We start from the raw sequence: 15,641 nt of genomic DNA, 5'->3' as shown, positions 1-15,641 counted from the left end.
TATTGTCAAAGTGCATTCACCAGAAGTTGAAAAAGGTACTTAATAATTTGCACATTAGACCTGCTAATTAGGGGAGCTATGCCATCAACCTTATCTTCCAGCTCCAAATAGCTTTAGCTTTTGATAAAGAACTATCGAATGCAGTGATACCAGCCGAGATTACAGCTGGTGGAGCTATTGCATAAAATGGTGGCCAGTAAAAAAGTCTAAAAAGAATGTCAGCCTATAGTTACAGGTGCCTTGAAGTAGCTGTGTATATTGATTTTTTTTTTTTCTCCTATTATCTTCAAGAAAATACCTCTTCTTTCCAGCCGCCACCCCCTCAAATGAGGACGGTGAGTTTTGTGGCTGCGCAAAGGAAGATAAGGAAGGTTATTCCTTCAAAAATGTTAGATTCTGTACTCCACTGAGCCTTCTCAAACATTGATGCTTAAGATGACATGGATCAGAACAGTTGAATATGCTCAGAAGACTCATAATCAGAAGTCTCCATAAATAAAGTGTAGAAGCACAAATCCATGGAAAATGGTGTAATATATGTGGCAGCAGTTTCTATGAAATCCATATAGTATAGAAATAGAATAATAACTTCTAGTGAGTTTATTGTTGGTGTCCATGTTCTTAAGAGAAGCTTGATGAGTTAGGTGATAGAAGTATAGAAATGTGAATGCCATTGCTGTTGCTGAAAATATGTTGACTCACTAAAGGAAAGTTCTTTGCCTGTAAATTTCCCTGAGAGAAAATTTTGAAGCCTTAAAAATAATTCTGAAAGATTCTGTCTTGGCAATTTCTTTACTAGGATACAGTGGCTTAGATGAATGATACTGGAGGTTTTTCAGAAACAAAACACTTAAAGTTGAGGCTGATCCTTCTCAGGCAGATTTATAACACTTATGGAAAATGCATTCTTAGGCATTCAAATGCAATCTCCTACCTTCCTGTCTGAACATCTGGAAGGCAGATGACAGGGAAAGAAAGAAAACCTTTATCTACTTCCTTTCAGAATGGGGAAAAACTTTAGGGGTGATGTGAACAAAAGTGATCAGTCCCAAGAGAAAAGATAAAATGTTCTCATCTGTCCTAAAAAGTTTGTAAGAGTTTTTGACTGTCTATAAGAGTGCTTTTTGAAATGGAATTGGAGATATGACTTACATCTTCATACGCACAAAAAACCCCTAGATGATAGGTCCCTTTTTTTTTTCCTAAAATATTTCTCATTTACCCTCGAAATACTCGCTTTTTCTCCATTAGCTTGGGAAGCAGCTGCCACTGCTAGATCTGTGTGAGCAGCAGCTAGCATTGTTTGTCTACCAACAGAGACTTGCTGTTGTCTGCCCGTAATCACGTTACAAAGCAGCTTTGTGTGACAGATAATTATCAATAAGCCAGCATATAAATCCCCTGAATTCTGCTAGACAAATATTATGTTATTCCTGGCTTTCCTGATTTTGGTGTGTTATTTATTTCATTATTATGCTAATGTTTGAAATACTAGATATAATAACTTACAGTGATCATCTGAAACGTTCACTTGAACTGCAATCATACATAAAATAGAGATTTACTTTTTTTTTAAGAGACTGTGGTGGGTTTAAATTAGAATATAAATGTAAGTTAAGCACTTTTTTTTATATATTTGCAGAAACGTAATTGAATTTATAGTCAAGAAAACTAAGCGCATGCAACTGTAGTTCTGAGTATCTAACCTTTATTCAGAGGTTTTTCACATAATTTGTGAATGTGGAGTCAAATTCAGTTATCTGTGGTAATGTCTGAATGATCTGAATACTTATCTAAATCATAGGTATGATTTGCTTTTAAAATGTGCGATTTTGATAGTGAACCAAGTTAAATTTGTTTGTTTAAACTTAGATCTACAAAATAGAAAATCGGGTGATGACACAAGTCAGCGCATGTAGGGTAGCTTTCTGCTCTGGCCCATCCCGTGTAAGCTGCGTTACTATGCTGCACCATCTAGTGGCCAGAGTTGGGTGGATAAAAATAAAAATGCAAGCTGATAAATCTGCAGACGTAAGAAATTGTGTTGTGGCCTTTTTGAAAAGGAACCCTTCAACAATCATTCCTGACACTTAGAATTAAGTGGGAATTCTACAATAGTCCCTTTAAAACGCCATGCAAATAACGAACAAGTAAAAAGTGAACTGCATCTGCATTTACTATTGTTTTACTGCCAGCCCAAGCGTTACTATTTTCTGTCTTCTGTTTTACATCCTTCTTAGCCTTTACGGCATAATATATTTATTGCTCCTGCTACATTAGCCCTTTTGTTTCAGACTGTGATGATATTTTGACAGAACAGTGGTAGAATTAATCTTACATTAAAATGGATAGTTAGATCACTGGAAAACCCCAGGAAATTTGGTTAACTGATTGCTGTAGTCTAACTGGTGGCAGTGCAGGGTTGGGGCGAGGAAGGGGTCTATGGAAGTGTGGTTGGATCTGAAATCAAGGTTTGCTACTGAAAAATACAAAAATAAAAGCAAAAATAGGATTTTTGAAAAATTGTATTTTTTCCTATTTTCTAAAAATGGTGGTCAGAAACAGTATGACACTTTTTTTTCTCTGATTGCCAGGAAGAACATTACAGGGAGAGAGAATAGCTTTTATTATAAAGCAAGTACAGCTTTCCCGACATCCTTAGACCACTGTGGAGACAATACTATTATAATGCAAACAGAAGTGTGAATTAATCTGTGTCCCGATCTCTATTTGCTGACCTGCAGGGAAGGTTAGATGTTTTGCTTCACTGAGTGCTAGGATGAGTCTTAAAACACAGCAGTTTCTAGAACACCCTGCCAGTAGTTCCCTTTTGCAATTTTAGGAAGGAAGTCAGTTCAGGCATCTTCTTCTGTCAATACTGAGGCCACAGAAATTGGTGCATGCAAAGAGAATAATAACTATTAATTAGTTTATTGTTGGTCTCCATATTCCTAAGAGAAGCTTGATGAGCTAGGTGGTACACAAATATGCTCTAATATGGCCAAATTCAATGTGTCCATACTTCAAAGAGAGGAATTGTATTTGGTGGAGTGCTGACAACAGAAGAGGTAATTATGCAGTTCTGCAAAACAAACAGAAGATCTGCAGGTGGGCAGATGGCCACGTGTTAGTAGTGGTGAGGTCTCAGCAATGATCTGTTCATCTGGAATGTCACTGGTAGCTCTGATCCTGTAACGCTAACGAGGACAAGAATTTAAATAACTAGTAAGAGAAAGCTTCCGGATCTAGTTAGGCTTTGTAATAAGAGTATTTTATAGAGGAGATTAAAAGAACCTGACTTATTTTAGTTCATTGAAAAAGGCTCTGGGAAGATTAATGATGTTGCTGCCGGTAAGTAATACATCATGGCTGTACTTGAGGAGGAAGGAAAGAGCTGGTTAAGCTATAGGGCAGTATTGAATAAGAACAGTGGATATAAACAAACTTTACCCATTGGACTGGAAGTGGAAATGAGGATGTTTCTAATCATCAGATGAATCCAATTATTGACTAGCTTTCCAGTGACAGTAGTAAAACTGCTATAGTGGGGTGAAACACAGTACATTTCTAGAAGGCATTGTTGCCTGCAGTAGCAGGGGAAAAGGCTTAGCAGTGCAGGTGTCCCTTGTCATGAGATGTTTCCACTGCAGTGTGGAACATGTCCCATACTTCTGTTAATACTCCTTGTGGACTTTACCAGTAAAAATATCCTGACCCCCAGGCCAGTCAGTGGCACCAGGTACTGGCCTGTGTCCCCCAGACTGGCCGGCTGCATCGCATGCCAGGCTCCGCAAAGGGTGGACCCTAGAGAAGGCCATCCTGCCTCTGGTGCCCATGGCTGTGGTTAGGGGGACTCGCTCAGGAGGGAGCACGCTGATGTGTGCAGGTTATTAAACAGCTAAACTGACACCTTCGTTTTACTTAATTCTTCAGGGAGTAGGATTTAAGTATAGTCAGTACTACCTGCACGCGGACATGGTGGAGTATTGATGAGCTTTTTCACTGTAGGCGTAACAAAAGCAAGAAGCTTGTAGTTGAAGGATTAAAGTAGGAAGCAAGACATATTTTTAACACCTATTGTAATTCAGGTTGTCCTAGCTTATCAAGGAAAGTGGTAAATACTCCATCACAGGGAGTTCTTACACCAGGATTGCCTGTCTCTCTGAAAAATGTGCTCTAACTCATCTGTGGATTTATTGAGTCAAATACAGGAATCTCTAGACAGAATCCTCTGAGCTGTGTTATCTGGGAGGTCAGATTCACAGATTTTAGTGTTCTCATTTGGCCTTAAAAACCTATGAATCAAGTAAAAATCTGAATGCTCAAAAGCACTATGAATTTTTAATCTTACCACTTTGCGTTTTCCTTAGTATTGGAACAGCTCACATTATTAGGTAGCATGTTACAAAAGAAGCTATTCACGTGTTTAATTCTCTGTGCTCTGAAGATGTGATTGTTATCACAGACTGAAATACAGATTTGTTTAGAATAAAACTAAAAAATTGCTTGTTGACTTCAGAGTGTAGAAAAAACAAACTTTCTTCTGAAGGCTTTAGAAGGTGACTGTAACTCAGCTTTTCAGCTTTTTAATCATCATCTTGGTGCTCAGATTATCCCTTCAGATTTGGCTACTACTCGGCAAAATTATCATTTTGTAGTAAAGAGTAGAATATGTAAAGGTCAGTGGTGTTTTAATAACTACTACTGTTGATCCTGGTTTATATCTTAATGCAATTACAGTATCTTTGTTTTGGGTTTTTTTTTATTACAAGTTTTTCCATGCTGAGGTATCTTGGTGTACTTGAAGGAGAACAACTTCTCAGTAGAAAAACAAGGTTTAGGCTTGATATTTTTGTTGTTGTTTTATTTTTGTTGAAAGTACTGAACATGTATAACTTGGATTTTCAATTGTGAATGCTTATCATTCTGTAAATTAGACTTGTATCAGAATGTTAATTTTGACTCAGCGGACATTGCCTTTACCGTAGTGTGATCCTGCAGCCTAGCCAGTCAAGCAGAGCTTGCTTGATGCAATGGGAAGGAGAGCGTGGTGTGTGCGAGCTCTGTGCTTATCCAAGGCTACTCACTCTTCTGGGCACTTACTAGCATCAGTGAAGCTAGGGGCAAGCTTGCCATGGGGAAGATTTTCACCTCAGCTTCTGTCTGACTTGCAGTGGTGAATTTAGTATTACACACCATCTGCTGTGAAAGACCCTGAAGTTTTGCCGAATCTGCTTCCTGGTAATAAACCACAGGGCCATGCAGTCAGCTGCAGTAGCAGCTGGAGGTCTAGGTCTAAGAACTGGATGTCATAGAGTGTGCTCTTATGAGTAAACAGAAAAAAACTCTACCTTTATAACTTGTCATAATCTTTTACCTTTGGGGTGAATATTCTTGAATATAGTCTAGGGAACTTCAAATATATACATCACTTATTAGAGTGTTTTGCAGTTCAATTTTACGGTTGCAGCACGCAGAGTTAAAGCTTATCAAGATAATGAAAATTGTTGTGTTTATAGGTGGTTGAGCTGAAGCCAGGTGGAAAAGACATTCCTGTTACCAGCGCTAACCGAATCGCATACATCCATCTGGTGGCAGACTACAGGTTAAACAAACAAATTCGGCAGCACTGCCTTGCTTTCCGTCAGGGACTGGCCAATGTTGTGAATCTTGAATGGCTTCGAATGTTTGATCAACAGGAAATACAGGTACTTCTGCCTAAAAGTACAGAGAACAATTGCTTTAAATGCTAATTTTTACATGTAATATAATTGTCTAATTTCCTTCAATGTTAGGTTCTGATTTCTGGTGCACAGGTTCCTATTAGTTTGGATGACCTTAAATCTTTCACAAACTATTCCGGTAAGTATATTTTACTTAAAGAAAAAATTGTATTATGACTGACACAGGAATAAAAAAACTTGCTTTGTATCCTGGCTTTTAAAAAAAAGTTGTAGGGTCATTCTTGTTAACTTTGGCCAAACTCTCTAGACGGGCTTGAATTTCAGAAGACTGGGTAAAGTTACAACCTAATTTTACAAATGCTGGAAGATACAGGTATGCAGTTTATTTTATTTGTACACTTAAACACAAGTTTTTAGCCAGATAATTAGAAGACTTGTAATTCCTTTTCTAAATGGATGTTAGTTGATGTTGTGTATGGTTGCCCTGAAAATAAGTCTGCAGATGACTTTGGGATGGTTGTTTCTACCACCACATTTAGATACTTACCATTTCTCAGACAGCCTGAAGAGAGGGCTCATATTTTTCCCTTGTGAGAAATGAAGGTATCTTACTTCATTTTTCCCTGCATTTATCGTGAATGTAGTCAAAAGGTGGCTCCTACACCATCAGTTCACATCTGAGCTTACCTGAAGGTAAGTTGATTCATTAAATAACTTGCTGAGTCTTGCAGATTTTGCAAACTCTTGGAGTAAAGAAGAAAACTGCAGTTAAGAAGCTAAGGGAGATAGTAGCCGTGGGTAAGCAATGAATGAGAAACTGAAAATGCAGTGATCAAAGAGATCTGTTGATACTGGAAGTCAGCAATGTAAGCCTGCTGGGTATAGTATTTTCCCCAAGCTTTTCAAGATTGATGCTAGGTTTTCTGAAGAATTTATTTCTTGCATAAAGCTATTCTACCTGTAAGTCATTTAAATCTCATTTTAGGTGGCTACACAGCAGACCATCCCGTAATTAAAATATTCTGGAGAGTTGTAGAAAGCTTCACTGATGAAGAGAAATGCAAACTACTCAAGTTTGTGACAAGCTGCTCTCGACCGCCTCTTCTGGGGTTTAAGGTATATGTCTTCCCAACTTCGTGGCAGGGTTGTGGAAATACTACAGATTGTGCTACTGGCTTCTTTTTTCTGTAGGAATGTACAGTCTGAGAAGAATGTTCCTCTGTGACTGCAGAAACAGCTTCAATGTTTGCACTTGCATGTAGAATGAGTGTAGTTTTAAAATATTCTGTGAAATGTTCTTTTCGTTTTCTATTTTAACTGCAAAATTTGATAAGCCTTTAGGCTTAGAGCACTGACTCTGTCGTGGGAGATCCTTGCTGCCATTTCATGTTACTGTACAGAAGCAGTGTTGCTATTAGTCTCATGGAACAGGTTGAGTTAAGAATAATGTCTTTTAAATCAGGCAAAAGAGGATTTAGGGTATAAAAGCAGCAATTAAATTTGAGCCTCTTAAATTAACCATTTGAAGCAGGAGATGTGATTCCTTCTAATTACCATTTGTCTGCTTATAGGGTCACAGCTCATTACCCTTTGTATCTAAATATTTTGCTGCTGTCTTTAGATTGCTATTTACAATGAAGCTTAAGTATGAAGAACATGTTCTGGGGGTGACATGCGATAAAGAGGTCAGAAGTAAAAAAACAAACCCCCCACCTTCTTCTTCCCCACACACAACTTGGATGATTGTAGTACTTATCACTGCTTTTCTTCTTAAACTTTTGATGATTTACTTTTTTTTCATAAAAAGAGTTTTGCTCTGGAAAACAGGCAAGACAACACTCTGATGCAGAATCACAGTGGTCTCTGTCGCAGACCTTTGCCGCTTGATGAATTTAAAATATCTAAAAGCATACGTGGGCTGTCATACAGTAATAGGTAGATCAGTGGCAACAGGTGACAAAAGAATACTCACAGTACCTTAAACGGTTTGTATTTGGGGTGGTTTTTTTTTTTTTTGAGGCTGCAAAGTGATTTTGAAATGAAAGAGTTGTTTCTGGTGCCACATTCTGCAGGGAGGCATGGCCCTTTTTCCTTGACTTCCATGACTTCCGTCTATCCCCTTATGCTGCAGCTTCACGTTCTCTTCCCTCTTCAATCCTTTTGTTCATTTTCCTGTTTCTTTGCAAGCTGATGTGGATGTGCAGCACTGCCATTGCAGTGTGTGATCATTTAAACCTCCCTTTGGTACAGTCGTTCTGTAACCCTCTCTGCAGCCTCACCCTCAGCATAATCCCTTCAGCTGCTGTAGCAAGTTCTCTGAGGTGCCGTTAGCATGTGGATAGGCAACGTATCCTCCGCTTTCAATATTTATAATCTCTAGCTCAGCTACGCTCCTTTTATAGGCACCTGGGAGAGGAACTGGCACTCTTAGTGATTTGTCTGACTGTTCCACCTGTCTCCTTCAGGATGAAATTAATCATGTCTTAGTCACCGCAGACCATACTAACTAGATCCCCTTTGACAGTAAATAGTGTCTGGGGTGACTAAATGTGGATGTGGAGGCAACAGACATGGCTGTTTAACCACATGAATCCTATCTAGGGTATTCATTGACTGGTTTGTATAATTGATGATTTAAAATCCTGAAAGCATTTCTCTTAAACTCTCCAGGTCTGTGTAAGCATTGCTGTACAGTACTCCAGCAACAAACAGGATTTCACAGGACCGCGGGAAGAACGATTAGAAAACTGAGATGAGACCGAGATAGAACAGGGCACTTCGGTCATGTAATGAAGGGAGAATTGGGAAACAATTGTGTGGAAGCAAAGTAAAAAGAAGTCTCCACTTGTTGTGATCCTTTTTAATTACAAAGGGAGAGGAGGAAATGCAGATGTAGCTGCCCAGCTTTGAGATGCTAGTGTGACATTTGAAGAGATGGAGGAAGTGGATCAAAAATCTAAAAATACAAAGGCTGACGGTGACACATTAGAAATGGGATGTAGCGAAGCCAAATGTGGGAAGTTGAAGTTTGTGTGTGTACTTGGGAGATGGGCCACAGTCTGGCTTTAACATACTTAGCTAGGAAAAAATGAAACTAAAATAGTCATCAAATTTTCAGCATGATAGCAGTAAGTTAAAAGATTAATTCACTGTACAGCGGACTTGCAAGCTCAGCCACATGCAGCAGTCTTGGCAACAGAAAGCAGAGTGAAAAGGCATTACTGCTGCTTTGCTGGGCAGCACTGAGCGGGAGTTAGGTCCATACTTGGGTGGTGCTTGCAGTAGTATCTTCTTAACATGGATTTACCAACAAACCAGGGGTTTACCAAGAATGTTTGCCAGAAAAGGAAGTGGGTAATTGGTATTGTCATCAGCAATAATGCCTTGGTAGCCTATGATAAGGGTGTTGTTTAGGGCTTTGAAGGTGAAGAGTGCAAAGCTGCAGGAATGCTGAATATTACCAGCCAAATAACTGTCTGAATATATTTGTGATGATGATAGACATTAATGCAAACTAATTTGAGAATTAGTTTACAGTTTTAATATGGGTACTAAATTTTTCTGAGGGGAACACAATTTCTGGTTGTCACTCTGAAACTTGCTGTATGCTCTGTATTGTGGAACCTTCACATTTTCTTCAAGTTAGTGCATGTTAATTTAAGATAAGGAGATATCTTGACATTCATAGCTTGTAGATAGCACAGTCTAGCTTTGCATGATTTAAAAGTTTTAAACTCTCACTGCCAGATTCAGACTCAGAATAACATTTACTAAAGCTAATTAAAGTTTAATAAGTTTAATAAATGTGATTGTTACGGACAAAAAAAAAAATCATTAAAGCATGGTTGAAAATTGTTAAGTTCCAATCAGGTCAAATAATAAATTGATGATACTTTTCACTTCCAAACTATTGCAGTTTCCCGCTGTACAGTATTTAATTATGCAACAAATGGTGCCCTTGGCATGACATTTCAATTTAGAACTTCATTTTTCCATTTTTAAAGCTAAAGTAGGGGAATTCAATTAGCATTTTGAAAGGAACACTAAAAATGCAGCATTTCAGCCATGAAATACTTTTAAGGCCTCCATTTGAACAATAATTTAGCTTAGAATCTCATTGACCTTTTGCCTTTGGAGCTGGGATTTTTTTCGAGTTTCTAAAATCAGAACTGTTTTACCTCAGGCAAGCATTGGATAAAATGAATACTTTCTTGTCAGCAAAAGCAGTGCTTTAGAGGTAATAAATAGATATATTTTTCATTATAGACTTTTTCAGAAGAAAAAAAAATCAGATATTATTAACCCAATTAAATATTATATACAAAATGTCTTAGAAGTCTGTTCCTCAGATCAATGGTTATCACATCAGAAGAATAATCAGGGTTTGGCAAGTTTCTATCATTACAGACTCACTGTGCACTTCAGTATCATCCCAATAACAGCTGAGTGACTTTATGAAGACCCTGTGAAGAAACACACTGCTTTATTTAAAGTTAGATGTTTATTTGGAGAATATAAAGTACCTCTTGATTCAGAGTTCTGGGCCATGGTAATGTAAATACTTGCTTAATCTTACACATGGACAGATCCACTGAATTCATTAGTACTGTTCATCTTGAAAATCGTAAGTAGTAGGCTTGCTGAAAGATTAGTTTAGACAGAAATCTCTTTAGGGCAATAAATGCCTTTAGCATTGTATCAGCCAATCAGTTTTAACAAAGAAAATACCATTGTACATTCTGGTAAGTAGAAGGAAAATGATAGCTTGATGCTCATCCACCTGAAGAATATTTTATGTATCTGGAGTATGCTAACAAACTAAAGCTCTAGAAGGAAAACGCTGAAAGGGTGTGTTTGATCATAGCTCCTTTGTTTATTTGTTTGGGTTTGGGGTTTTCTTGGATGTCACAGAAAGAAATTGATGTTGTACTGTAACTTCATCAAATTTGTTCTGAGATCGGGTCACTCATTCATCCTCTTTCTCCTCAGACCATCACTTTAAAGTGACAAGTAAATGGTCATGTAGAATTTGTGCATAAAATTGGAGTACTTTTAAACTCTTAACAGAAGAATGTTGTAACTGGCATAGCACATCAGTTCATTAGCTAGCGCAAAATTGCCTTTGTTGGGATTTTTTGTGTATGTAGAAACAATGTCTTCCCTGTCTGGAAAGAAAAAAACCAGAAAGTATGATTCTCAGAAGAAGCTGTGTCATTATACAAAGACAAATATTACATGCCATTCAGACACAACAGAATGTCCTTTTCCGTTCACTTCCGTGACTGCTAGTGTCTGTTGTTCCCTGTGTTCAGCATGTATTTCACTCTCAGAAAATGTCAGTGTAGTGGGAACCCATCGTTTTCGTGTACCTGCAGAATCAACAGCAGCCATGGGCATTTGGGAGGCTTTGTAAGGAGAGCCTGAAGCTATGAATCCTGGTTGTTTCTCCCAAATACAAAAAAAAAAGTTTCTTGCATGCTGCTGTGCTACTTTTTCCATTTCGTGTTTCACTGTTTTTGTAGCATCATAGATGTGCAGACTAGAGGGTATGAACAATAAGAAATTATTATTTTTTCCTTAGAACCAAATAAATTGCTTTGTGTTTTGCGAATTAATGGATCTTGGGGGGGACAAGGTAGAGGGAGGCACTACACAATTCAAGAGTGCTTTTGGGGCCACCAGGAATGAAAGAGAATGCCATTTGAGTATGTCACTGTGACAGGTTTTAATCTAATTGTGTATTTCCTAGAAATCTGCGCCAGCTGTTACAGAGTAGGTTTTGATTTGTATGTATTTTTTGATATGTTTTTTCTGTTGGATTTTTCAGGAGTTATATCCTGCATTTTGCATTCACAATGGAGGATCTGATTTAGACAGGCTACCTACTGCCAGTACCTGCATGAACTTGCTGAAGCTTCCTGAATTTTATGATGAAAATCTTATGCGAAGCAAGCTTCTTTATGCCATTGAATGTGCTGCTGGATTTGAATTAAGCTGAGGCGAACTGATGCTTATTCGGATGATCTGCAGAGGAACTAACCAGTGCCTACTCGATAAGCAGCACCCACACCTTAGCGGTTTTGAGGGAATTCTCTCTAGATTTCTGCAGCTCTTGTGTCTTATCAAATGCCCTCAAATAGGTTTCATTTTTAAACACGATTTCTTAGTTAGCTTTCATTAATTAATATTACGTTGACACTGTTTTATGATTGAAAACAATGAATGCCATGTGCAGTGTGGCTGTTTTTGTGTTTATGCAGAGAAAGAGCACAGTTAAAGAACAGTGACATCTCAGTGAAATTAACCAAAGATTAAGCTTTGGCTTTGTGCTGTTCAAACACAGATAATTTCACAAACTGGCAATAAAGTTGCAGCGCATTGGGATGAGACAGGGCTAACATCCTGTAATTAATCTTTTAGATGGAAGTGAAGCAGATGTTTGCAGATATCCCAGAACTGAGAGGATGAAAATGCTCATTACCGATAACCTGACATCTTTACTTACATTGTAGAATTGTTTACAAATCATAGTTGTTAAAGAACTGATTTTGTTTTATACTACCTTCCCTCAAGATGGTAGGCAGTGAGATAAAACATTTATAATATTCCATATGTGCTTTCTGAAGTACCTTGGAGAAATCGGATTCGCATTATTGTAAGTTCAACATGTGGCTGCGTCATTATCACGTGAGCACCGTCGTGAATGGATGTGACTATCCATGTTTTCTCTGTTCTGTTTCTGTCTTTTGTGCCTGTGCAGTTGTTTTTTTTTAAATGTATCAGACTCCTGTTGCATACACAGTACATACAAAACTCATCACTTTGGAAAAATATACATGTAACAACTATTAAAATTATTTGAACCAAAGTTACCAGGCTTTATCTTTTATATTCGAAGCCTGTGGTGTTCACATTCCTTTTCCCTATCATTTCTTTCCATCTTAAATACCATATCTTTCCTGTAGACACTAGTAAAATTCATTATTTTTTTATGATTAAACAGCTTTCACATCCACCTGCCTGCAGTATTTCTGCTAAGAAAAGTAGGTGGGAGTATGCCGCTTAATATAATTTGATATTTGGGAAAAAATTGCTTTCATGTGGAAGGAATCGATCCTCTAGTAGTAGGCACATTGTTGGGTATTTGTTTGCAAACTGCAGTAAGTTTAAAAAAGGAATTATAGTTCAAACTGTGTAAGTGCATCCCTCTGAACTTTAGTTTTATATTTTAAATCCTCAAAATTTACAATCAAATTTGTATTCATCTCTTATGCAAAAGAATATTTTGCTGTTACTGGAATCTCTGTTGGATTTAATATTTAATAAGCAGTAACCAGCAATATCCTTTTAAATGTGGGGAAACTGAGTTATTTTAAGATGTTTACTAGTAACCATATAAAAATGTATAATTTCTTAATTTGGGTAATAAATGAAGTGTTAAAATACTATTTGTAGTCTTGATGTACAGAAATAAAATGATTGGTTTTCTTTTTGGTTTTGCTTTAGGCTTTTTATTTATGTTAAATGTTACATATCCAACCTATACTTTATCCCAGAATTCCTTTCATGTATATTTTTCTACATAAATTATGTAACTTGTAAAGAAGTTGAAAAAGAGATCAGAAATAGTGGAACTGCCTCCTCCTAATCGTAAAACCTGAACATTTCTTTTAGATAGCATTATTTATTTTAGAACCTAATGCTTTAAATATTTAAAAATTATTTTTCAATTCCATTATTTTGCTACATTGGGTAGCGTTGTATCTGTATTTTGTAAAATTAAATTTTCTGTTAAATACTCGTATTTTGAAGATTGTGTTGGAGTCATGCCAAGTAATCATGACTGGTAGTGCACGCTTTCTGCTTTTGCAAAGGGAGACAGTGCACACTATTCCTGTCTGTGACCATGAATGCAAGCTCACCAGAGAGGGTAGGCTGGGGGCAGGCGAGAAGTGCGCGTAGGGGTAGCCATGTGACTGCAAGAATCGCACAGCTGTAGAGAATTTGAGTTTGCTGAAAATACTCCGACTTTTTAGTTCTTCGGTGTGTAGTGCTTGATCTTGTTTTGTATATTCTGTACATTAAGTATGAAATTCTGCTGTACTCGAGTCAGCGGGGTTGTAGCCTAGCTTTCATTCTGCAGGTAGTCAGCTGACAATCTGTGCTGCAGCAGCTTACACCACCTTCAGTATCCAGTCTGCAATAAGAAGAGGGTAGGGCTTTCCTTCGGCAACGAGTGCTTTGCATTCTGACTGTCAGCTGTTTTTCTGTTGTCAGGATGAAGCACGAGTCCCTGCTTTTCAGTGATCTATTGCTGGATATTTTAAGGAACAGGAGATAAAGGTATGAGAAATAACAGAGGTGTAGTTAGTCATGTCCTGGGGAGCTAAATGGTCTAAATGATCTCTCATAGCTCTTGCATAGAAAGGATTGTTTATATATTAAAATGGATTTTGTGTTTTTAAAATAAGAGCAAATTCACTCCCAGTGGTGATGCTCCCAGAGTTTAGGTAGGCAGAGGCAGGAAGCACTTTGCATGCAAGTAACCTGAAATATTTATTGTAGATTTTGATAATCAGAATTATAGCAGCAATAATTATAAGTTTGGAGTTTTCTGTGCAAGACAACCCCTCCTTAAAGTCAATTTCTGTATTTCAGTGTTTTGTCCTCCTAGTTCAGTATTTGTTTATTGACAAATGACAGCATTTTCTGGTTTATGTTTTCAAATAATTTTTGTTTTGTAATTTTGTAACCTGTTTTAGAAACATTTTTGTCAAAGTTTATCTTTGTGATGGAAGAGGTCACACATTCTTAATCTCTCCAAAGTTAAAAGGCATAAAAGCAGAATAAAAAAATAAAATTAGCACTTGGTCTGTTAATCTCATGAAGAATTTTTCCAGATATGGGTTTAGTCCTACTAACTGGATTAAAAAAACCTCAGACAACCAAACCAAACCAGAAATGATTGGCCTTGTTCCTTAATCTCTGTTGTCTTCCATCATGGTCGTGAAAGCCAGACTTGCAAAAATTTCACAAAACTCCCTCATGATTTCTAGGGAGAATTTATGTCTACAGAAGAGGAAAGATTTGGCTCCCATTTCATGTGTAAACACTGAGCTGATAGAAGTTTGATTGGAACAAGGATATCTTCAGTTGTTTTTATGTGGCGTGCTCTGTAATTAAAAAAAAAAGCTTTCTGATGCTATTAGTAACAATGTGGATATTTTTTTTTTTGGCATCACTTGAGTAATCTAGCACAAATGTCCTAATTTGATCTGTAAATGGGTTTGGAATTCAAAGAAAACACTTTAAGGAGTGCAGTGAGCTCATGCTAAATTAAAGTTTAGACCAAAAATGGTTTGTTAGATGCCAGTGAGACAGCACATACTCTCTTCACAGCTGAAAAATTGTACAGCACAGAAACAAAAAGGAAAAAACAAGAGAGCTGTTTTCTTGGAATGTTTTATTGGAGCTGTAGTTTTATTTGTATTTATAATTATATGCAAAAACTTTATTTGCTCATATACATAAATCTGTGTTAATAATAGTTTGTGATGTAAATGCTTGTTACTGTTTTTTTCATGATGCTTTGCCTGTCAGTAAAGGAGAGAAGAAATGAACACGGTCTGTAAAACTGATCAGGATATCTATATTTTTATTGACTTATGCTTTTGTGAATAAAATAATTTGAGTTTTCTTGACACTTTGCAGAAACACTTTTTTTTTGCAGTAAATTTGGCATTCTCTTGCTAAAGATTGATAGTACTGAATACGTTCTAAAAGAGAAGCTAATATTAACTCTTTGTTGGTCTTGAAGTTACCACTGCTTCTGGGTGATTCGTAACTTCAGTTTTCGAGCTCTGAAATTCTCGCTCTGTCAGTCAAACTGCACCCAAAAGGTTTAGCTTTGTTCCAGTGGGGCTTTCAAACAACTTAGCTGAGATGACTGATGCGCTT

The 15,641-nt window shown here is 37.3% G+C and overlaps 1 protein-coding gene across 2 annotated transcripts in view; it reads left to right on the top strand.

The window, feature by feature from the left end:
* The window catches only part of UBE3C (ubiquitin protein ligase E3C), an 82,570-nt gene extending 67,185 nt beyond the window's left edge, over positions 1 to 15,385 (top strand). For both annotated transcript variants that reach the window (XM_075419765.1, XM_075419764.1), the window contains 4 exons: positions 5,520 to 5,708; positions 5,796 to 5,862; positions 6,670 to 6,800; positions 11,512 to 15,385. In XM_075419765.1, coding sequence (XP_075275880.1) covers positions 5,520 to 5,708; positions 5,796 to 5,862; positions 6,670 to 6,800; positions 11,512 to 11,682 — 558 coding nt within the window. In that variant the 3' untranslated portion in view covers positions 11,683 to 15,385. The remainder of the gene's footprint in view (positions 1 to 5,519; positions 5,709 to 5,795; positions 5,863 to 6,669; positions 6,801 to 11,511) is intronic.
* Positions 15,386 to 15,641: the final 256 nt, after the last annotated feature.

The sequence above is a fragment of the Opisthocomus hoazin genome, chromosome 4, assembly GCF_030867145.1.
Source record: "Opisthocomus hoazin isolate bOpiHoa1 chromosome 4, bOpiHoa1.hap1, whole genome shotgun sequence".
Lineage (NCBI taxonomy): Eukaryota > Metazoa > Chordata > Aves > Opisthocomiformes > Opisthocomidae > Opisthocomus > Opisthocomus hoazin.
Note: the sequence above shows the minus strand (reverse complement) of the source record. Positions and strands in the feature narration are given on the sequence as shown.